Genomic DNA, 24,200 nt, shown 5'->3' with positions numbered 1-24,200 from the left:
TCAGTAAATTAATTGGCTCACTTATCTTAATCATCTTAATCTTTAGGAATCACTGTAGTTTCTTTTTTCTGCATTAGACGGAAATAAAGAAATTCTAAATAAAATATATATTTGCTAAATAGGGATACAAAATTGTTAATATTGTTAAATTGTTAAAGGGCCGTGGTGGCTCAGGCTGTAAGATAGCCTGTTATTAAAACACAGCAGTCTGCAATTACTGCAGGCTCGAATCCCACCAGGCCCAAGGTTGACTCAGCCTTCCATCCTTTATAAGGTAGGTAAAATGAGGACCCAGATTGTTGGGGGGGCAATAAGTTAACTTTGTAAATATACAAATAGAATGAGACTATTGCCTTACACACTGTAAGCTGCCCTGAGTCTTCAGAGAAGGGCGGGATATAAATGTAAATTAAAAAAATATATGGCTAAATAGCTCAATGTTCATAATGTGGTATTTCAAGATTTATATTAGTTAAATTGCTCAGATAAAACATTCTGTAAGATCAATATACAAGTATAACAAATATTAATTTAAACTTCTAAACCATACTTTTATGAACACATCCGATTTTGTTATTTATATTTGTTCACCCATCCCTATATTCTCTGTCTGTGATCCAAATCATTTAAAGACTTGCCTTCAAAGTATCTTAGACTTTTTTTTATTGAATTCCTTTATTTGTTGTTAACCAAGAATATATTGTGGCCACCATATCTTATTTCTGAAGAGTGCAGAATCTAAGGGTAATTTTAGTAACAGCTGTAAAACGATGAAGAAATTTATTATTTAGGCTAGCTCTATACAAAAACCTCTGTTGCATGCCTAGAATATGACTTGAGTAGTTCCCCCTCTCAGACTAGTATCTAAATTGAAAAGAAAAATTGAAGACATTTGCAGAAATTATTTGCACTTAAGATTCAACTTCATTGGTTTGTATTAACAGATTAAGACATGCCTAACTATTGGTCCCAAAGCCTGACTCCAGAATGCCAAATACTATGACAATGTGACTAAGTCTTGAGTGAATCAAGACTTGGAGATTGCTTAAACTTTTTCCATATCTGAGGAATGCTTGTACTCATTTGTGATTTATTAAATCATGTGTGGTTATCACAGTAATTGTCTCTAGCATAACTTGATTGTTATAACGAATATGATCATATCTTGTATTGCCCAGCTGTAGGTTGGGGCTAGGTTTTCTTTGGTTGACACTGTATGTAATAGGGTCTTTTTATTTCTTCTTCAGTTGGCAGTTCTGCAAGTAGTAGTGCCACAAGGAGAGAGTCTCTATCTACTAGTTCTGACTTGTACAAAAGATCTAGTAGCAGCCTAGCACCCATAGGGCAGCCATTTTACAATAGTCTGGGATTTTCCTCCTCTCCAAGCCCAATAGGCATGCCTCTGCCAAGCCAAACTCCAGGACATTCACTTACGCCACCGCCATCACTTTCATCACATGGATCCTCATCCAGTTTGCATTTAGGTAAAAAAAACAAAGCCCTTTTTTGTTTGTATATGTTTGTGTGTATATGTATTTTTATATGTATATCAATATTTTATGTTGGGTAAAGATGTCAATCTGCCTTTTTGGTAAAACACTGTATAGGGGGCCTAGTCCCAATATGTTGCTAATTGATTGGTCATTGAGAGTGATCAGCTTTGGGAGCAAAGTGTTGGCCCATGCCACCCTACAGATTTTCCACATAAAAATGAAATCCTGATACTTAGTAAAAATAAGAGTGGGTTGTCGTGGTGGTGTTGTATGACAGGCAAAGATATATTTTTTCCGTATAACTGTGTAAATCATGCATCCTTTTTAATGGAGTCAGCTTTAGGCTAATGTTTAGTACATGGTAATGATACAAGTTTTGCATCTCAGTTTTAAAAAAATAAAGCTCAGCAAAATATGCAGTAAAGAAAACTGCTTTAAATCAACAGAGTAATGAATTCACAGTAAATTTTACAAATTCACTTTCAAAACAAAGAAAACTAAAAATGAAAGGCTTTAGGGAAATAGTGGCATTCAATCTGTAATGTGTCCTTTCCATACACCTGTAGTAATTTCATGCTTGAACCAGTAAGGATGTATATAGGCATGGTTTGTATCTAGATTGATACTGTTGACTAATGTATGTTAAAATTACATTATTCTGTGGCATGCTTTGCAGTATTTAGTCATATAATTCCCTATTAATTATGTATTTAATGTAAATTGTGAATAAGTCACTTTATATGCTTTATTATATAGGCATTTTACTAGCAAAAGATCTCTCACCATAAATGAGATCTCAAACTTGAATACTAAAAATGCTTCAAAATTCACATATCATATAACTTTCTTAACCAAATTTGCTCAATTATGACACATTGTCCAAATAGATACTCTAAAGTTCAAGTGCATGTCTACAATGAGGAAAAAATGGACTAAATAATGTTCCAGTAATAAAATGGAATAGATAGACGATGAAATTCTACTTATAAATGGTCATGCATAGAGACTTATTCCAGTTATAATGAAAAGTGTTCTTGAAAGTATCTTTGCAAGTCTCCCAAGTTCTCTTGGAATCCTAAGGTAGATTGGCTATTGTTGATCACAACAAAATCTCTACTTGAGAAACAAAATCCTTTGTACACTGCTACTTAGATTTGGTCTATAAAACATTTGACACTGCTATATTTTACTTTTTTACCTATCCCTAATTTTTCTGCAATACCATTCTCATATCAAATAATGTATCATTTCTCACTGCAACTTCAACCTTGTGCCTTCTGGAAGGCTGTTCCTAAAAATATGGACTTCCAGAGCAAGAAGAAAATAGTTTTAATATTCATCCTTCCTATGTCATTTATGCACATGACTCTCTGGATTTTATTCAGAATCGAACATTATGTGAAGTATATATACTAAGTGATCCTAAGATCATTTATTACTTCAAGATAAACAATATTTCATCAAAATTAATGTGTGGTACTTCAAGCTTCAAAAGTATATAATCAATTTCACTTGTCTAATATATAAATGATACGCATTCTTCAACAAATGCTAGAATATATTTTTTGTGAATTATCTATTACTTATTGGACGTAATTTGTACTATACTGTATAACGTATTCTGCTTCTGACTGGTCATAGAGAAGAGCAAAAGATGAATGCACAAACATTTCAGCCTTTCTTTCTTCAGTGCTGGACTTGGAACATCCACTGGATTTTGGTGTTCCTGTAACAGCTTTATCTTTGTGTTCTCAGCCATATGTAGGCATAAACTTTCAAATTAATTTATAGCAAACAGTTTTAAATCAGTTAAAATGGCAATAGAACTGTTTACTCACTATATCTGCTGTAGGAGTTTGTGTTTGATCAAAGTTATAAAAAACACCTACGGAACATCATTTAAGTGCAAAAGCTTGATTCTGTGTAAACTTTGAAAAATAGCTGACTTTTAAAATAAGAAATACATATTTCAAATTTAGCTAGCCATCAACTGATGTTATTCTATGTTCATGTAGTTCTAAAATTTACCTTCTTGAGACAGTTTAGATAAAGCACACATTCTGGAAAATATTTGTAAGACTTCTCACAAGAACTGTATGTGTGTATCTGTTAATAACTTTGCAAATGTGCCATATTATAATTTACTAGGTGATACATTGTAAACCAAAAAATATTTTAATGTTTGATTTAAACATTTTAAAACATTTCCCATAAGTATTAAAATACATAGCATATTTAAAATTAATACACATTTTTATTTATAGTTTGTGGAAAGCAATTCAAATCCTTAAAAGTTTTTTAAGTAAGTAAGTTTTTATTGAAAACAATTTTTTTTATTAAATAATGTCTAAATCGCAAGATAGACCCATCATCTTTTCTCTTTCGCCAGCAAAAGCATACTCCTTAGCAGAATTCTGCTCGGGATGCTCTTCTAATAGAATAACACCCACCCACCCACCCCGCCGCTAGATCTGATACTTTTCTGCAAAGCTTGCAGTCCTGCGGAATACATCTTTGCATGGACATTTACAATAGGAAGGGAAACTATTAAAGCAGCTGCATGCATCATAGCCAAAAATGTTGCTTCTTTAACACTTTAAAAAAGAGATGCCTTGCTTGTGCTTCTGAATGCTTTGTACACCCCTAAAAACTAATATATCTTGAGCCAAAGACTTCGGGTCAGCCTCAGAGATTCTTTAGTAACAGAGAGGAGTTTCAATGATGGATTTTCCGTGTGGGCATTGGAAGTCTCCTTTGATGTTTGAGGGGACAGAATCTTATGTTCCAAGGCTCATAGCATTGTTGTCATAACAAGATAAACTCTCAAGTTCCGAATGGGTTAAAGACAAAGATCATTCATTACCTGTTAATTTTTTTAAATTATTGCCATGCAAACAAGTAGAGAGACATTTCCTGCCATGTTTGCTCTTTCCACAGAAAGAGGTCTTTAATTGTGTATATCTATCATTTCATTGTGCTAGAGAGAATAAGCTAATAGCAATAGCACTTAGACTTATAAAGTACTTCATAGTACTGCCTAAGCAGTGCTAAGATTTACAGAGTCAACATATTGCCCCCAATAATTTTACCTCATTTGAGGTAAATGAGGTCCTCATTTTACCAACCTCAAAAGGATGGAAGGTTGAGTCAATCTTGAGCTGGTCAGGATTGAACTCCAGGCTGTGGGCAGAGTTAGCCTGCAATACTGCATTTTACCTACTGCGCCACCATGGCTCCTAATGCTTTAATCTGATTTAAAGTATCTCAGAATAAAATTCATTTCTTTTCTTGGTGTATTAATCTTTGTTCTACCTGTTTAAATTAATTGTTATTGCAGCATTTTTGCTCACACTCTGCTTCTTTGCCTTTCCTTGCTCCATTTCCACCTGGACCAATAAGCTGTTGCCACCTCTGCTAATGTTATCCCTCCCATTATTATGGTCTTTCCATGTATTACTGAGTTTTAATTCTTCTCATAAACTTATCTGTTTATTTGTGTAATTATGTAATCATGAAGATGATGATAAAACGGATTTATTCATAGCTTATTTTATAGAAAGACAAGTCTGGATATTTTGTAAAAAATAAAATGAAAGTAAACTTGTATCTGTTCCATACTTAATAAAAACTGCCAAATATTAATAGAAAAAAATTGTTTCCAGGGACAATTTTCCGAATAAGTTTAGTAAGCTATTTTTTAATAACATTAATTATCATGTGCTAAATGCATATCCAGTCATATGGCACATGTTTTTAGTAACCTTGCTTAATGCTTGTATAAGATTTTATAATTGCATACATTTTATAAAAAATTACAAATATCTAGTTCATGACCTTTTGCTTAAAAACAAAGCAAATTGTGTGCAAGGTAGTCCTGATTTGTTTATTTTGCCTTGATTGTGTGCGCTGTTTACATCATTAAATCCATAAGAATTTCATTCCCATAAAAATCTATTACTGCAGATGGAGAATTTAGATAGTTATCTCAAATATTGGAAATGGTAAATAATGCTTTATTCTATATACTAAATGAACTTTGCTGTCACCTTTGGGCTTTACGTTGTGAATGTAATACACTTGACAAGGTTTCAACTAGTAATATTCCTATGCTTGTATTAATAACCTTATGCACATAATATATTTCATCTCTATCCAGGGTTATCTCCAGAACAAGAAACAATTAGTTTCATTTGCCAGTACTTTAAGAAAAGGAGCACAAACAATCTTTGAGATCTAGTTTTAGATACAAAGCTATTGCTATATGGTTATTTTCAAATAACTAATGCAACGGCAAGTTTTTTAAATTTATCAGATAGACACTATTGTCATGTTTCTAAAAAAAAAACCAGAACATTTTTGTGAAATATAAATGGGCAAGTTTGAGTAGTTTGAATGGTTTAAGTTGGGCAGATTCAGAAAAAACAGGTACATAGAATTTTCTGAGAGAATAGATCCTTCTAAAGACATCTTCGTGGATTTGGAGTTCCCTCTGCAACTGTGTGAGATATGGTATAGAGGAAAAAGAAGGAACAACTTTGAGCAACTCTCTTGATGCAAGTAGAAGGGTCTTCTATTCATCCAGGAGACTAGTCATATCCCAGTCTTTAAAACTAGAGATTTAGGTTGTAAGTTATTAAATGTCAATGTAACCTTTGTTAAATACATTAAATCTTTAGTTTTGAATTTGTTTCCTGTAGCAGAATAGTTTTTATAAGACAATAAATATAATACATTTCATGTATGAAATTGCTAGTCCATCACAAACCAATATTCCAAATTTTACAAAACACTTGAGTTGTTTCAACTGCATTACTATAGGAGTGTTCTCTAAACTCTTCAATAGCATGATGTTTTGGCACTGCATTCAGTTAGATAAAATTAACTCCTCCTCTCTTTTCCTGAGCTGCCTACACCTTTCTCCAAAAAATTTTTCTTGGGAGCTTGCCTGTATTGAAATTTCAGAAGTTTTCAATAGCTGTGCCATTTCCCATGCTATTCAGGAAAGCCTTTCACTCCTCAAAGTAACTTTTTTAAGGGACTTTTTTTAAGCAGGATGTAAAGAAGTCAACTTCTACTAATTTTATATTACATACATGTTTCTCTTGGAATGGCTATTTTAAAAAAAGTGAATTAGAGCAATTAAACAAGCAGAAAATGTATTGAGCAACTGATTTCTTCCCCCTCAAATACTAAGGGTTTCTTGTGAGCCATCCCCATGAACTTATAGTTAGACAATTAGACAACCAATCCACATTACTTAGATTTATATATATTTAATAATATGTAATTGATTCTTCTCCCACACAAAATGTTCTTTTTAATAGTTACATCAAAATGTGCTCATTCCCCATATTCCAGATTGATAAGAAACTTTCTGTAGTTCCGCATCTGATCTGTTGATGCACATGATTGCTGCCATGGTGGTTCAGTTGGAAGGTGTTCATCATAGATTTTAAATTTGCACTGAATTAGTATGTTTTGAATGCTGGCTATTGCACACAGATGAAAACATCTTCTCCAGTATTTCAGATTTTATCAATAACAATTATTTGAGGGCATGATTAAATATATGTAGCTCAGGATTGAACTGTGAAGTCTTTGGTAATCTTTGAGCTTGGCTGTTTGCTTACCGACATTTTGTTGCCCAACTAGATAATATCAGTGTGAATGAGTATGGGATGATAAAGGAACTATCCTCCCACCCAGACTGGCAGAACACGCTACTATTTATAAGTAGAAACCAATCCTCTCCCCACTTACTTGCACTGATGATGTTACCTAGCTGGGTAATGAAATCTCTGCAAGCAAGTATCCAAATTCAGATATCACCAAAGACTCCACAGTTGTACCTATTACTATTTATTTATTGAAATGCTTTATTTTGGTGAGTTTTAATATTTTAACTACCTTTGCTCTTTTATGTATATTATATGTTAACTGCCTTGAGCATATTGGTAAAAAGAATAATTTTAATGGGTTGTTTAGGAAGTAATATTTAGGAGGGATGCTTGAGTTATTTTAATCTAAATAATAAAGTAGGTAAAAGCATAATTGGAGTATAGTTAAAGTAGTGCATACTTAAACTGTTGTACTAACCAAACTGCTTCATTGTAGGGGGATTGACCAATGGTAGTGGTCGCTATATTTCAGCAGCTCCTGGAGCAGAAGCCAAGTATCGCAGTGCTGCAAATACCTCCAGTCTTTTCAGCTCAAGCAGCCAATTGTTTCCTCCCTCACGGCTACGTTACAGTAGATCTGACATTATGCCTTCTGGGCGGAGTAGGTTATTGGAGGATTTCAGAAATAATCGCTTTCCTAACCTTCAACTAAGAGACCTTGTTGGGCATATAGTTGAATTTTCACGGGATCAGCATGGGTCTAGGTAAGCATATATAGCTCTCCTGAATAAATAGGGGAATATATGTTTCTTTTAGTAATGTCTTTGGGGAATATATTGAATGTTGCATATATTAATATTTAATATTCAAGATGTGATGAATAATTCCGATTAAACATCTATTCATTCTTGGTGTACCCAGAGACCTAAATTTGGAGATTCATTTGGCATTCATAACAAGATGGGATGCACAATATGAGGTCAAATTTTGTTTTCAAAGTGAATCAGGGCCCACTTAAATTAATTTACTTCACTGAAGATGGATTGATGTGATTGTAAATAATAAAAGCGGTGCCTAACTTCGCTCCAACACAATCTAAAAGTAGCTTTTATTTTACTATTTCCCATATTTCATTCACAAAATAACTGAAATAGAATTTTAAATGTGTATATGGAATTCAGTTTCTCATTGGCTTGATTATAGTCATCATTGTACATGAAAAGCTTTAAAATACTTGCTATATTTATTTATATTGGCATGTACATTTCTGACATTTACAGATTTATACAACAGAAATTAGAGAGAGCTACTCCGGCTGAGCGCCAAATGTTGTTTAGTGAAATTCTGCAAGCAGCGTATCAGCTGATGACAGATGTGTTTGGAAACTATGTAATACAGAAATTCTTTGAGGTAAATATGTTAAGAATATTGTTTAAAATTTTAATCATATGAATGTATTTAAATAGAAGATTATTCGGGGATGGAAAACTTAACAAACCTTAGGGATAGAGTTACTTTCACAAGCAATGAAAATAAAAGTTAAATATGCACATTTTTGTCTGTCTTGCGTAAACAGCTACAGCACAGAGCTCAGTAAATAAGCAGCCGCAATGGATTAACCAGTAACACAACCCTTAAACAATGCAACATTAAATAGATTTTTCTGGTTGCTGGCTTGAGGCCTTCTAATACACATGCATAATGTATAATTTTTGTGTTTGACATTTTGAAAGCTGAACAGGATAGTAACTCTCTCTCTATAATCCATATGGATAATGGACAACTTCGTTGACTAAAAAGTAAACACAACATAAAAAATACATAGAGGCAACAGTATTGTAATCCAGGAACTCTTAACTTCTCCATAGCACAAAACTGACAAATATGAAGTACACCTACAGGTCAGGTAGGCAAAAATATTGTTTCTGAGCAGTTAGTTATCACATCTGATGCGGCGTCATATAGTCTCAGAACCAGCATACTCTAACAATCACCGGTTGGTCAGTGGGGCTTAGCCATATTTGTTAGGAGAAAAAAAGGTAGTGTGTGACTGCTAGTTGTCAGAGGGTGGGAGAAAGGCTTAGTTCTTAACTACCTTCCAATGGCATGTTGGGAAGTTCAGTAGGAGGAGACTATATTTCAGGGAAACCAGCTTCTCCACCAAGGCAGTGTTTAAGCATGAGATATGGAATGTCACTTGCCTTGGAGAACACAGTGTGCCAATGTGTAATCATTGATGAACTTGGCTAGACGCGTGCCATGATGACTAAAACAGTGTTTTGCCATTTCACTTTTTCTGGCTTATGGAAAAACTACAGTGCATATCCAGGGAGATTATAGTTAACTTTTACGCCCTTTTGCATAAGGAGCCAAGATTCCCTCCTCTTTCCTCACACACAATGGGGTACATTCTTATGCTTGCCAAGGGAAACCAACTGCTGGATCTGGTCCCCTGGTTGCTACTGATGCCAGAGTTGAAATGTGCCTTGATATTTTTGCTGTGCCTCCTGGCAACAGCCTAGTCTCCTGACCTCTGCATGGGCCACATTTAGAACTTTATTGTTTATGATATTTTCCTTCATTTGAGTACTCTTATCACATAGCTACTTCAGAAAGTAGATTACATTAGTTCCTAGTCAGCCTTCTTCAGACTCCAATTGAAGTTCAAAGAAATTGATATGAGCAGAATCTGCATTAATTTAGATGAGTTGATAGACAAACGTGAAGATGAATTTTTATTATAGTTTGTTAAGAAAGCTTACTTCTGTCTAGCCCTGTTGTGTACCCCCACCTCAGGCAGCCATTTAAACAAGGTAGGCAGACTTCTATTGCATGTGCACAGAAAGCAGGAATCAGAATACTGATTTCAGCCTTCCTGTTTTTTTACACAGGACTACTTTGTAATTTCACTGAACCTCATACGTTTCCAAATAATGCCAACTTCTACAGGGTAACTTTGGAACTGGCCATTTTAAGATCAGGACTTTCTGCCAAGCGAGAAAAAAATGTCCTTTCTAGTTGGTGACCCTGAACTCATGATTTAACTCCTCTAGACTACAACCATCATTCAGGTTATGGCCCACTGCAACTTATTTGCCACATGGGAAAAACCATCGTCTTGGAGTAAAGCGACATCTCCCTGTTCCTGATTCCTGCTGCACAAGAGATGCTACTCGATATAGACTTAATGCATTAATGCAGTTTCTATACTATATTCCCAACAATCTAATTTAATTCCTTCTAAATAATCAAAACGGAGATGAGAGTCAGCAACGACTAGCACGTATGTGCAAGGGGAACCTTTACCTTTACCTTTAAATAATCAAGCAGATCTGGAGTATGGATTAGAGATGTAGATGGGATGTAAATTAGAAGAAGGCTCCCTATCTTTCCCATTCTGAACTGTCCCGTGTACTGCTTAGTAAGTAAAGTTGAGTAAGAAAAAACATTATTAACTATAAGGAATAGAGTGGGAAGGGAATGATAACCTGTGCAAATAACCATTCTTCACCAATTAATTTCTGTGATTGCCAACTCAAGATTGCCTCTATGAGTCAACAATCACAAATAGCTCTTACTATTTAACATGTGCTCAACTGACTGTTTCTCAGCCTTTTTTCTTCCTTCCTTCACCAGCGCCTGTCAATAGCAGCTACAGTGGAACTTGTGCCTGCTGCTTATTGATTAAAGCAGTCTACAGTTTTCCTTAGCTTAGAATGTTTTTTAAGTTAATCATTAATGTTAGAACAGTTAAGGATGTGGTTCAAAACTGTTTTTTGTCTCAAACTCAAAACAAAGTTCTAGACTCAAAAACACTCTGTAGTTGTTCCAAATTTTTGCACATCCTTTATTTGAAGCACTTACATTCTGAGTCTCAATTTTTAGAATAACTCCTAGATTAATGAAAAAAATTAAACGTCTTATACTGTACCTCCAAACCCAGGGGAGCTTAATTTCCAATCCATGGAACCCTGGGAGGTATTTCTCCAGATTCTGAATGGCATGGATGATACAAAAGATTAAGATTCCCTATTCTTACCTAAGGCAACAATTTCAGGCCATACTAGTTTTCAGTCGTGTTTCTTACTTACAAAAACCTTCCTCCAATATTCTGTAAGCAGGAAACACAAACTGAAATCTCCTTTCTCTCCAATAATTTAAAATTCATAAAAATCAAGTTGTATTGCTTTAAAGCTATTTTGCTTACCTGAGTCATAAGAAATCTGAAGTATGCTACAACCCTTTAACATCTTCGTCCTTTGGTCATACTTCCTGGGGTTGCTGCAAGTTGTAGTTCTACAACAACTTGTACAGATAAAAACTGAATTTGGAGTTCCTTCACTGGATGATTTATTTTTGAGATTGCAAATTACATGTGCAGTTAATTCTCAAGTGATGAAATACAAATCCTTGGGAAGATACATAAGGGAGATCCTAGTAATAAGAAATGATAAAGTGCCTAACAATGCAGATACTGTTCATAAAGTTTTTAAACTTGTAATTTTCTGCAGATGAACATGTAAAGTTTAAATTTTTTAAATAGTGCTTTCACTTTCATTGTAGTTTGGAAGCATTGACCAGAAGTTAGCACTTGCAACGCGCATTCGTGGACATGTTCTCCCATTAGCTTTACAGATGTATGGGTGTCGAGTCATTCAGAAAGCTTTAGAGTCTATTTCACCTGACCAGCAGGTAATTGTAAGTTAGATCAATATTTTTGTATTTATATTTATAATCAAAATATAATCCCTTTTGATTAGTTCTGTAACATACTTATAGTGCTAATCTAATTTTTAGTTTAAGAATACTCATTGAATTCTGGTGACTTCATATAGGTTGATTGGTTGATAGGTTGAATCCAGCAATGAGTGGATTATAGTTACTTTTTTCTAAGTTACTGTTTTGACTTCTTAGTCTAGTCTTCAGCTCTGGGACTTTCTAGCGGCCCCTAATCTGAATCTCAGTCATCCAGGTCATGATTGTCCCAAAAGTGCTTTTTCAGGAGGTAACTGGTCTTTCTTGTTTTTCTTTGAAGACGTTTCGCTTCTCATACAAGAAGCTTCTTCAGCTCTTCTTCTTCAGAGCTGAAAAAGCTTCTTGGATGAGAAGTGAAACGTCTTCAAAGAAAAATGAGAAAGTCCAGTTGCCTCCTGAAAAAGTACCTTTGGGACTCTCATCTGAATGCTAACCAGGAAAAACCTACTTCACATTTTGATACCAGCAAATATTAGCTGGCTATTATTATATATCTAGACAATTATTTATAGAAATATTTTGTGAGAAGAACATCAATTAAGGACATGCATAACTTGATCTCTTGTGTTATTTCTTTGTAGAATGAAATGGTGAAGGAACTAGATGGTCATGTCCTAAAATGTGTTAAGGATCAAAACGGAAATCATGTGGTACAAAAGTGTATTGAATGTGTTCAGCCACAATCACTCCAATTTATTATTGATGCTTTCAAAGGACAGGTAATTTTTCATTTATTATTTTGTGAATGAGGAATTACTTTCATAATTTATATTTAGGCCAATGATAACTGTGAGCATACAACTTCAGTTTTGAATTTGTATTGTAACCTTTTATTCCATAAGAGATTTTTCCTTGGTGTCTGTATTGTAATTCTTGTACATGTACTGAAATTAGTTTAGTTTATTCAATTTACGGATATTTATGAAATACAAATTTCAAAATTTTCAACCTTCCCATTGCTTTTGACTTATCACAGAAATTTTTTTCTAGGAGGTGCTATGAACCATTTGATCCTTTAGCTGTATATGTACTGCACTAGGCAGAACTTATTAGGACTGGCGGATGGAATGTTTCAGAGTTTTCTGGAATGTTCCATTCTTGGATTGAGTAGATTTCTAATTACTATTTGTGTAGGTGCATTTAATAATATCTACCCATTTAGTATATTGCTTTATCAAGGTGAAATGCAAAATAACTATCCAAAATGCATTAGAGAATAAAGACAGATATTCAGAATAGTTACTCTTTCTTATTTTCTTCTTGAAACGAAATAGACTGCCTCAGATGTTATTAAATACATTCCCTGGGAGCTGTAAAATTAAAATATTCCCGTAATCTGAAATAAATAGGATGGAAATCATTCTAAAAAATTCACACAGGTGTGAGATAATATATTCTTACAATTAAAATCTTGTTATTTCAAGGTGTTTGTGCTTTCAACTCACCCTTACGGCTGCAGAGTAATTCAGCGTATTCTTGAGCATTGTACTGCTGAACAGACTTTGCCTATTTTGGAAGAATTGCATCAACACACAGAACAGCTTGTGCAGGTTGGTGTGTACTAAAATGCCAAGATGAACATAAACAATTGCAAAATCATTATAGGCAGATAATATTGGAAAAAATGGATATTGGATTATGTTGGGTAAATTAATTATACTAATTATATTATATGATTTAATTAGACAGGATTGTGAATGTAGGTATGTGCCTAGAATGTGCTCAGAGCTAAAACTAAGTTTCTAAGCCAAACAAAAACAAGCTGTGTTGTCATTTCATGATCAAGCTATGGGGACCACTATGAAACAAAGGCAATGTGCAGACCACAAAGCAAAACCTCCTGTTTTTAATCTCTTGGTTTGTAAGTCACAGGGTCTCAATAGCTCCAAGGAAGCCATATGCAACATTTCCTGGACCAGATTGCATGACCACAGTACTCTACCCTCTAATAACCTCCAAGTTAGACTACCGCAGTAAGCTTTGTGTGGCCCTGCCCTTTAAGAACACTCAAAAGCAACAGCCAGAACAAAAATATTTTTCAGACCATTTTGTACTGATCCTGAATGAATTATACTACCGGTAGCTACCTTTTACTGATTGTATTACATTTAAGACCCTATATGTTAATTAATACTTGAAGGAGCATTTTCCTAGTGTGCACATGAACAAACATTAAGATTTGCAAGGGAGAAGGGGCTCTCTTTACTGGTTCATAGCTGTAAAAATAATTATAGTCTCCCTTATGGTACTCCAGCTTCGGAATACCCTTTCCTTAAAGACCAAACAAATGCTAACACTGATTTTAATGTCAGGTGAAGGCTTAGTTTTTTACTGATTTATATGGGCTTTTGTTACAACCTACTCACGCCTTATTCCTCCATAATAATACTTAATGCCTCTCCACTAGGAATGTACATTTATTTGGATTCCAAGCAGAAAAGATGCTTTGCAAGCTGGGGAAGCTTTGCTGAATCTGTCAGTGCTTGCAGGGAACAATCGAGGGAGGGAGGGAGGGAGGGGGAGAGAGGGAGAGATCAATGAAGAAAGCACTATCAGAACCTTCTTAGATATATATTTTGTGGGGGACTATGTGTGTAAATATAGGAAAAGAAGCAGCTTTTTAAAGGAGGCACTGACGAGGCACTATAATTCCACCAAAGCAGATTTCCCATTTTGGATCTGGATTAATTGCACATCCTTAATCTCCAAGTGGTTCCCATTTATGGTAGGTGTAATTTGCCAGGTGATTGCCTTTCTCCAGCATCTCATCTTGGCCAAAGGAGAGCTAAAATGAATGGCAAAGGCATGCTACCTTTGGATTCCTCTCTCCATGTTTTATACCTGGGCTTCAGAAGTACAAAACCATCATATGAAACTGTTCCTTCCTCCCCCTCCCCCCCCCAAAAAAAAGCAACAACCAGAACGCACTGTTCCAATCTGCCTTTTCCAACCTGGGCCTATGGACAAAATGAGCAGAGCCAGGCAGCCTGTGTCTGGTGTATCTCCGAAGCTTTCCATGAGAGGAACCAGTCAGGAGAGCAGGTTGTTTTTGCTAGGTGAGAATGAGAAAGAGCTTGTTTGTGGCTGTTGTTGGGACAAAGAGTGATCTAGAACAACTCCAACTAGTATAGCGGTTGAAAGATGGATGGGATGGGTAGAAAGCCTGCATCTTTTTTAACTGTTGACTCTAGTGGCAAATGGCTTGGAACTTTGACCGGACCCACATTATAGAAGTAGAAGAGGAATAAATGTTTTCCACCCAAACCTATGTAGCCCCAAGACAATTTGAGTTTTAGAACCCAGATATCTCATCCTGCTTATACAAAAATCAATTTTTAAAATAATTCAGAAGCAATGTAATGACATATTGCTTCTTTTTCCATCAAAGGTGACTGGAATATGTGAATTTGGAGGACATAAGAAGTGTAGCGATTTGTATAATTGTCTAAATGGTGCCTCATGAGTGACCCATGCTTAGTTGATCTTGTTACTTAGCATATTAGATGGATATGCCCAGTCCAATGACATATTGTGCTTTTTTTTCTATTTATTTTGGCTTGGTATTTGTCTTGGACATCGCCATTTACTCATATATCTTTCATTTTTTTTTAATGCTGAAGCATTTTTATGCAGTGAGTAATCACCTCTTTGACTTTAACATTTTAAAAACTAATGATATGACTCTTATTAATTAATTTTAGGATCAGTATGGAAACTACGTTATTCAGCATGTTCTGGAACACGGCCGCCCTGAAGACAAGAGTAAAATTGTTACTGAAATCAGAGGAAAAGTTCTGACATTAAGTCAGCATAAATTTGCCAGGTATGGTAAATAACAAATTGTTATTTTACTGTACTAATTGTACTGGCCTTGGCTGGTTGAATTTTTTTTTTAAAAAGGGTAGCTGAGTTAATCCTTGAATAAGAAGAAAATTAAGAACAGCCCTAAGCAAAATGGAATACAAAAAAGTGCAAACCTTTATATTCTCCACACCTGTTAGGAAGATAGGAAGATAACAAAAAAAAAAAGGAATGGAAAGAAGCCAAAAAATCCAAATGTTTAGCCAGATACTTTAGTTAAAAGTCAGCAACAAGGCGAAATGCACTTATTAAGTGTTGAAGCAAGATAATATGTAAGAATATTGGCTGATAGTAGCATGACTGAAACCAGAAATTAAAATACATAACAGATTGTTTTGAGTTTTCCAAGTTAGTCTGTGTATAGCAGTGTAATATACATAAATGTATTTATAAATATAATGTGGAAGTGGAATTCTATTTGCATAGTAGGAATGTCCCATTCTCCCCTCCCTCTTCTAGTCCCTCTACCACCCAAAATCTGAACAAAACGTTCAGGGACTACTCAGAGTACACTTTGTGGGGAAAAAAGGCCAGAGAGCTAAATTGTTATAGGAGTTCCCAAATATATTGTATGTTAATGATGCGTAGAATGGAGCTGATTTTAATATCTTGGCTCCCTCACCTGCTCTGTGTATGTGAAACATTGTTTCACATACATGGAAAAAAGAATGCAAATAGTGTGTGTGTGTGTGTGTGTGTGTGTGAGTGAGAGAGAGAGAGCTGACAGTTTGGTGTAGAGATTAAGGCACCAGGCTAGAAATCAGGAGACTGTGAGTTCTAATCCCGCTTTAGGCATGAGAGCTGACTGGATGACCTTGGGCCAGTCACTCACTCTCAGCCCAGCTCACCTCACAGGATTGTGGTTGTGGAGAAAAGAGGAGGTGTGTTGGATATCTCCACTGCCTTGAGTTATGTATAAAAAAAGTTAAAGTGGGAAATTAATTAATTAATTAATCAATTTTGATCAGGAAGTTTTTTTCTCTACATAGGGATGTGGAGGAAATCTATTCATTTTGTTGAGGACAATTCTTCTGCCATTAAAAATACAAAAATGGTCCACTAGAACTTTTGATCTCCATTCTGTAATCCAATAGATCCCAAGTCTTCCTCATCAAAGGCAGGATTCTTATTTTTCAGATAAAAATTAGAGGGGGTGTATTTGTTTACTTTTGTGCAAGCAGAAAGGAAATCTCAATTTACTTCATAGCATAGTCTTTGGATATCAGATGGAACCCCAGCAGTTACTCAAGGAAAAGGTTAAAGGAAGCTCATATGAATTGCAGTTAGCACAAGGGCAATAATTTTGTTGTGTTGACAGAGGGCTCAGGTAAAATCTATGTTTATTTCTATTGTCCAATCTCATAACTTTTACAGCAATGTGGTTGAAAAATGTGTGACTCATGCATCTCGTGCTGAAAGAGCTTTGCTTATTGATGAAGTATGTTGCCAGAACGATGGTCCTCACAGTGCCTTATACACCATGATGAAGGACCAATATGCAAACTACGTTGTTCAGAAGATGATTGACATGGCGGAACCAGCTCAGCGTAAGATTATAATGCACAAAGTAAGAATGAAATCCTTACATTGCTCTACTTAAGAATTGCTCCCATCATCAGGTCAAGGAAAGAACAATTCCTCATCCCTTTTTTCATGTTATCATACAAATAGTTTGGAAGGAAGGAAGTATGTCTTGCCACAGGTGCTGGCTTTTTCCTGTGAATTTATTGCAAGAGTTTAAAATATCTTCACATAAAATTAAATATTTTCCAATATTTATAATTAGACTGATGCCCTTATGTCTGCCAAACATCTCCTATAATGCCATTTCTAATTTCTCCATTTTGTATAAACTAATAGCCTATATTAGTTTTACAAAAAATAGGATTTATTTTATTCTTCCAAATTTCTCTCTGAAATCTTTTTATGTTGACAGAAACTTTAATTACCAATAACTTTCCTTGTAAAATTTCAAATGTTACTGTATAGTGTCCAGTTAAAAATACAACAAGGAAGAACAATTTAACTACTTTAAAAAACCCTAGATTTTATATTCACCAAATATAAACTTGACTTGAATCCATACATACTCTTCTGCAGTCAGAAGTTATATCTTCTTGCACAAAGTGCAAGGTCTTTTATCAATTCTCTTTTTTTGCTTGAGACCTCTGAATCATCCCCCACCTTTATAGTGATACACAGGAAAGAGAAATAAGAAATCTGTATACAACATCCAGTTCGCTTTACATTGGATGTTAGGCATATTTTGGCCTCAGAGCTTGAGGACAGACCTTTTAAGGGCTGAAATGTTGAGTCTTTGAGTGACAACCTTATAACTGTTATCTCCTTTTTAAAAAGGTGAAACATACTAATGTTGAACATTTTAGAGTGCAACATTGGGTTCTATGGGAGAAAAGAAGGGCTAAGACTTCATGTAGCCATTTGTTTCTCAGCCTGCCTGTAGATCCAGTCCGTTGTCCATACTCATAGGGCTGCACAAAACTTTGATTCTGTGATTTTTAGACATATATGTCAGTTTAATTGAATCTCAAGAATCAAATTCAAAAATCAGATTGGCTGCCAAATCAATTCAGAAAATCAAACACCCAGTTTCACACACTGAATTGTAAAATCAAGAATTAACTTATTTTTTGAATTGGTTTGAATCAGATTAGAGCCAGTGAACACACCTCTGTTGCTTAACTGCTGCCTAAATGTATATTATCAAATCTTTAATCTAAAATATCTCAGTTTAATAATAAAATAAATAAATGAGTACCCCCATGTAATGGAATGAATAACTAACATTGGGCTAGCATGGTCCATTTGTGGATAAAAATAATTGCCATTCTTTACTGCAAGTCTGTTCTTTTCTTGAATTCAGAGTTTAAATCCATAACTTTTTTTGTCTGCACCAACATTATTTCTTTTGTCAGATATATAGTCACATACCTAAAATGTGGCATTTCTGTTTGATTGTGTTCTACTTTACAACTTCCTATCAGTGAATGTAACAAATTGCTATTGGGCTCTCTCTTTGATCCAGAAAACCTTGATCCATTTTACTTTTTCTTCACTTCTATATTTTACATGTAATATCCATTCTTGAGCATACTGAACCTGTTCCCATTCAAAGCAGAAATAGGAGAAAACTCTAGCTAATAGGCATTACAATGCCTATTGTACAGTATCTGTATGCACACTGATGTAGCACTTTTACTCACAGTTGGTTCTTCATCGGGGTCTTAACATTGTTCACAGATACTAAAAGACAACTTGAGCATTTAGTGAAAGTCGGGTTACATTTGTCTTTATCCTTCTAACTACTCTTCAAAATGGCGATTTTGATGATCGGACTATTTAATGGTCTCAATTTTTTCCTTCCAGATTCGACCCCATATTACAACCTTGCGTAAATACACGTATGGGAAGCATATCCTTGCCAAGCTGGAAAAGTATTACCTGAAGAACAATGCTGATCTGGGGCCAGTTGGAGGACCACCAAATGGGATGCTTTGAAGATAAGTTTAAGGAGCAGTCCAAAAGATAAATTGTATTGTGAATTATCAAAACACCCAACTTAACTAAAATTTTGTGATTTTTTAAAAATATATTTATTGACTTCATCCATTTGTAAAAATTTTATTCATGTGTATATTTTTGGGGAATGAATTACAACATATTGCCATTTCTTAATAGAGACCTATCAGATTGCAAGGCTTACAAAGCACAGAATGCCTGTAAATGATGTAACTATCGGAATAGCTCTCCCATTTTGTAAATTTTTACCTTGTAAAGTCACTGAATAAAATAGTTTTTAAAGGGAAAAGTACAGTATTCTTTTAATATACTGGCTTACAGTCTGGTAGGTCTATCCACCATCATTGCACAACATGTTTATATAATTGTATATAGAATTAGTTTTCATTTTTCCCCTTTGTGTGGAATCTTTTTTATAACAGTTGGAAATGAAGCAATTGCATAATTATTATTTAATCTGATACAGAAAGTTAAGTTCTGTATTTTGGTGGTTCACAATTTTATTGTCCCAAAAGCAATCAGGGTACTGCAAATACCAGTAAAGAAGTCGTAAAATGTGAACACTGATGAGTAGTTTCCACCTTTTACTCTGGAAATATTTTTTTTAAAAAACAGTGCCCTTTTCTCCGGCAGTGTACAGAAGCCATGTATATAATTTAATATTTAACTAATGGTGCAAGAATAGGGTATAAAATCAAGGTAGTACTTGGATCCAGCAATGTACTGTCTGGGAAAGAGTAAATTCAATAAATAAATAGGCAGACAGTTGGTGTAAGATGTGTGTTTTGCTTTGCATATACAATTGTAAAACGGGATTTGAAAATTGAGCATTTGCTTGAAGTAGTAGATGAATTTGTAGGCAATTGATGGAGGAAAGAGCCTATTTAAATTTGATAGTGCAACATCTAAAGCATGATTAAATATTCAGATAGGGTTTTTTTGCTTCCTTATAAATATAAGCATTATATAAGTATAGTTAATAGATGTAAGTTTACCGTTTGTAAACAGATTCCTTGTTTTCAATGTTTTAAAAGCCTTGCTAATTAAGTAGTGATGCTTACCTTGGTTGTACAGATGTACATTTGTAAACCTTCATGCTGTAAATGTAATTTGTTTTACCCCTTTTGGGAAGAAAATTTGCATTTTAGTGTATATTCATATCCCTGCCCCTCTACCCTGACATAGTGTTGTATAATGTAAATTTATTTCGGCAAATCAAGACTGGTTTTTTAAAAATTCTATCTTTATATGGTTTCAGAGATATGAATCAGCTTTCTTTGATCTGTTACAAAAATCTTTTGTTTAATACATAGCTATTCTGTTAATATGGACATTTTGGAAACTTAAATCAGTTTAAACATTAATGAGAATAAAGATAATTAATGGACAGAAATACTGATGACAGAAACCAGTGCTTCTTCCATCTTAAATGTGGCACGATTTGTTTTTGTATAGAAGAATGCTGTATTTTTGAACAGCTTGTTTCATCCTAAAGCAAATATGTATGATACTGTCAATTTAAACACAACACTGTAACAGTAAGATAAAGGTGTACATTTACAAGCGGCCTTATGTACATTTCCCAGTTTCCTTTTTAAGGCAAGAATTGTGACTATATGTGTATAATTAAAATCCTTTTTAATCCTTTGCCTTTGAAGATATTTTGGAAAAACATTTACTTTGTATATTCAGTTTCTGAAAGATAAAATGCATTGTATTTTGTTCAAGCTGGCATTTTGTATAAGCGCTTCTTCATTTTTGTGACATAATATAGGTGCTTTGCCTCAGAATTGTTGGAGGGAGTGACAGTTACAGCATATGCAAAAGTTTTGGGGTGGAGGTTCCAGGAAATGGAAGAGAATAGTGCATCTCGTTTATGCAGCTTCTCAATAGAAACATGCAAATACCTGCATACCATAAAAACATTTTATTCCAACGTTGATTTTTTAAAATAATAATAATACCAACTAAAATACCTAAAGTGTATGGTAATTTCTCTTCATAATAGCTTTCTCTCCATTTACATAATCGTTAAATATGTGATAATTATATTTGCTATAGAACAGTTTCCTCATAGAAGTTGCAACTTGATAGAACTCTGAAATTCCAGTAAAATTTATCTTCTCATCCAAAGAATATATGATTTGAAGAGTTGGAAGAACATAGATCTTTTGTATTCTCTTATATGTTAGATAGCCTACATGTGTATAAAACTTAATTCAAATATAATTTACTGCTCCTCAATATATTGCAAGTCTGTCCTACAACCTATTGGCTCAATGAAGTGTCATATTTATAATACAGGAAACACTGTTCTGCTATCTGACTGAAATATATTTACACAGTAGAAGTATAGAACAACAGGAATGGCTTTCCTCAGCTAGTAGCTGGAAACAATCTTACATGTGTTGAAAAATTCTCTATTCCCCACCCCCCACCCCAGATATCTCCTTTGATGTAGATTTGTTTAGGTCTGCTCAGCATCTAGGCCGCTATTAGTTCATATTGAATGATGTAATGTTCACTTGTAATATTCTGTATAGAAAAATGAAAATGTGTAAGTTTATGCAGTATGTTGGTCTTATGTTCTTCTTTCCAAAAGGTGGTGGTCCACTGACTATAATTATTACTCTACTTTCGTTGGAAACTTTAGCTATATTAGGCCGAAATAAGGTGCATCATCTTTTTATTTCTTTGTGGATTTTTTAATATTATTATGGTTGGTTGTGTAATCAGCCAGATGCATAGACTGGATTTGGCCTTTTTGTCCACATGTTGAGTCCTTCCTACGGTACTGGAATAAATAGATGTTGTTATTTGATATTAAAGGTATTGTTGCATTATTATGGTTGGTCACACAGCCAGATGGTTAGACTGGATTTGACATTGTTAATCCACTTACCAAGTTTTTAATTACCTGTTCACAACAATGTGAAGTCGCAGCTGCCCGTTCTTTAACTGCTGTTGGCCTTCATACACATAGAGTTATTCCTAAGAATGTCATAATGTATCAGCATAGTATATCTGGCAATCCAAGCAGTGTGGCCTTTTGCAATTGATAAATGGAAATGTTGTCAATGCACTGATTTTCTAAGTGCTCTCTAAGATAACTACTAGGACCACCATGACCGGTTTATTGTCACTTCAATTTCCAGATCTTGATATTAATATTATTATTATTTAGTGTTTATATGCCACCTATCAAATAAAGTACTAGTTATGCTTCAGTTATCTGTTAGTTTCCCACTTGTTAGGCCACTTATAAAACAATCCCTTGCAATTGACCTTGGTCGCTGAAGCTAATGGGAATTGTTTAAAATGAACCTTTGTAGTAATACTTGATCCATGTATTTTCTATAGACGCTTCTATGTATTCTCCTTGTAAAGTTTCCACTGGAAAGTACAGGACACCTGAGATCCCAATGTTTTGTATGTCCAAATTTGTATATCTGTCACATGAATGTATATATTGGATAAAATACATTTTAACACCCATTGTCTAATTACTATTGTATAAATGAAAATGTTCTTAATGATAATTAGATACCAATATCTAAACCAGTTACCTACCTCTGTATAAGAAAAGAGTCCACTTTTTAAATTAATAATGCGCTTTTTATAAATTAGAATTTACCTAAAGGATATCTCTTCTTTGAAATCTGACATAGATGCATAAAACATCTTTTCCTCTATAAAATTGGTGAAGAAATATCTCTGAGTGAATCTATTCAAGATAAGTTATCCTTGGGAAATTTGAGAAACTACATTTTACACCAATCACAGAACCCCTAAATCCTTAGAAGTGACTTGGAAGGCTCATGGAGCAGTAAATAAGTCAGAAAAACATATTGGATAAATAGAGTTCTCCTGCCTTTATTCTTCACAAGTCAGTTGAACTGTGGATTTTCATCATCATCCTAATTTTTCAAAATTGTTAGTATTGATTCCAGTTTACCCTATTGAACTGAATGAGAAAATGAAAATAGCAATTACTTAAGTTTAACTGGAATGCATTATTCTTGGCAACTTCTCAAAACCAGGCATGAAGTAGTTTATCAGTAACAGTAAATTCCATGTCTACTTAGTCTCTCCTAACCCTCCATTTTTCTTATTTCCATACATATTTCTGCATATCGTTTTGTCTTATAACTTCAAGTTGGCTTCATTTTGTCAGAAGTTATATGTTATCTGTGTAAATTAATCCCCATGTTCTTATCAGAGAAAAGAACCGTTTGGACTTCCAATTGTTTTGTTTCAGCCAAGTAGTTATTGATTCTGCTTTGCCTTTTCTTTTCTCAAGGACATAATAATTCTTAAGTAACATTCTTGAATATCATCAATAACATCTATTTTGGTTTATTTTGAAATAAATTCATTTTGTTAGTCTAAGCCAGCACATTAAGGCCTCACTTGCAAATTGATACTGTCAAAATAAATGAATGGAAGAACTTGAAAAGGTCTTAAATAATACCTTCCAAATGAAATGGCAAGATACCTATCCCATATGGCTCACTAATGCTGCTCTAACCCATAACCATCATAGATTTATTGGCTTTGTTGTCTAATGTAAAAAAGGTTCTCCAGCCTGCGGCTTAGCACTTTATATATAGCTGGAATGTATAATTTATTCCACAGCATTGAATTTCAATTAATTAGGCCCAGGCCTGGCACCAGTGCTCTTATCCAGCACACTAAGAGTCACATGTCAAAATTCTCTTCTGCACTAACAAAAAAATGGAAGGTCGGCCGACCACTACATTGGTATATAATATGTGATTTTTAAAAAACCATTGAGAATGTCAAGCTTGAACCAGGGTTGATATTTCAGTCTGGGTTTCTAGCTGTGCCCTAGTTGATGGTGATGGTAGCTCTTCAGTTTCACTGCACCCTCTGCATTACAGGGATCTAGCCTGACCTTTATTCTATCATCAGA

The 24,200-nt window shown here is 34.5% G+C and overlaps 1 protein-coding gene across 19 annotated transcripts in view; it reads left to right on the top strand.

Moving 5' to 3' along the window:
• Positions 1-22,758, top strand: part of PUM2 (pumilio RNA binding family member 2) — a 76,191-nt gene extending 53,433 nt beyond the window's left edge. For 9 of the 19 annotated variants that reach the window (XM_058179380.1, XM_058179329.1, XM_058179348.1 and 6 more), the window contains 9 exons: positions 1,248-1,484; positions 7,608-7,875; positions 8,392-8,521; positions 11,675-11,809; positions 12,448-12,585; positions 13,291-13,416; positions 15,568-15,689; positions 17,102-17,294; positions 19,115-22,758. In XM_058179380.1, the coding sequence (XP_058035363.1) occupies positions 1,248-1,484; positions 7,608-7,875; positions 8,392-8,521; positions 11,675-11,809; positions 12,448-12,585; positions 13,291-13,416; positions 15,568-15,689; positions 17,102-17,294; positions 19,115-19,246 (1,481 nt within the window). In that variant the 3' untranslated portion in view covers positions 19,247-22,758. The remainder of the gene's footprint in view (positions 1-1,247; positions 1,485-7,607; positions 7,876-8,391; positions 8,522-11,674; positions 11,810-12,447; positions 12,586-13,290; positions 13,417-15,567; positions 15,690-17,101; positions 17,295-19,114) is intronic. The other 10 variants (XM_058179389.1, XM_058179367.1, XM_058179359.1 and 7 more) reach the window with 4 other exon arrangements.
• The last annotated feature ends 1,442 nt before the right edge of the window (positions 22,759-24,200 follow it).

Source organism: Ahaetulla prasina, chromosome 1 (assembly GCF_028640845.1).
Source record: "Ahaetulla prasina isolate Xishuangbanna chromosome 1, ASM2864084v1, whole genome shotgun sequence".
NCBI lineage: Eukaryota > Metazoa > Chordata > Lepidosauria > Squamata > Colubridae > Ahaetulla > Ahaetulla prasina.
Note: the sequence above shows the minus strand (reverse complement) of the source record. Positions and strands in the feature narration are given on the sequence as shown.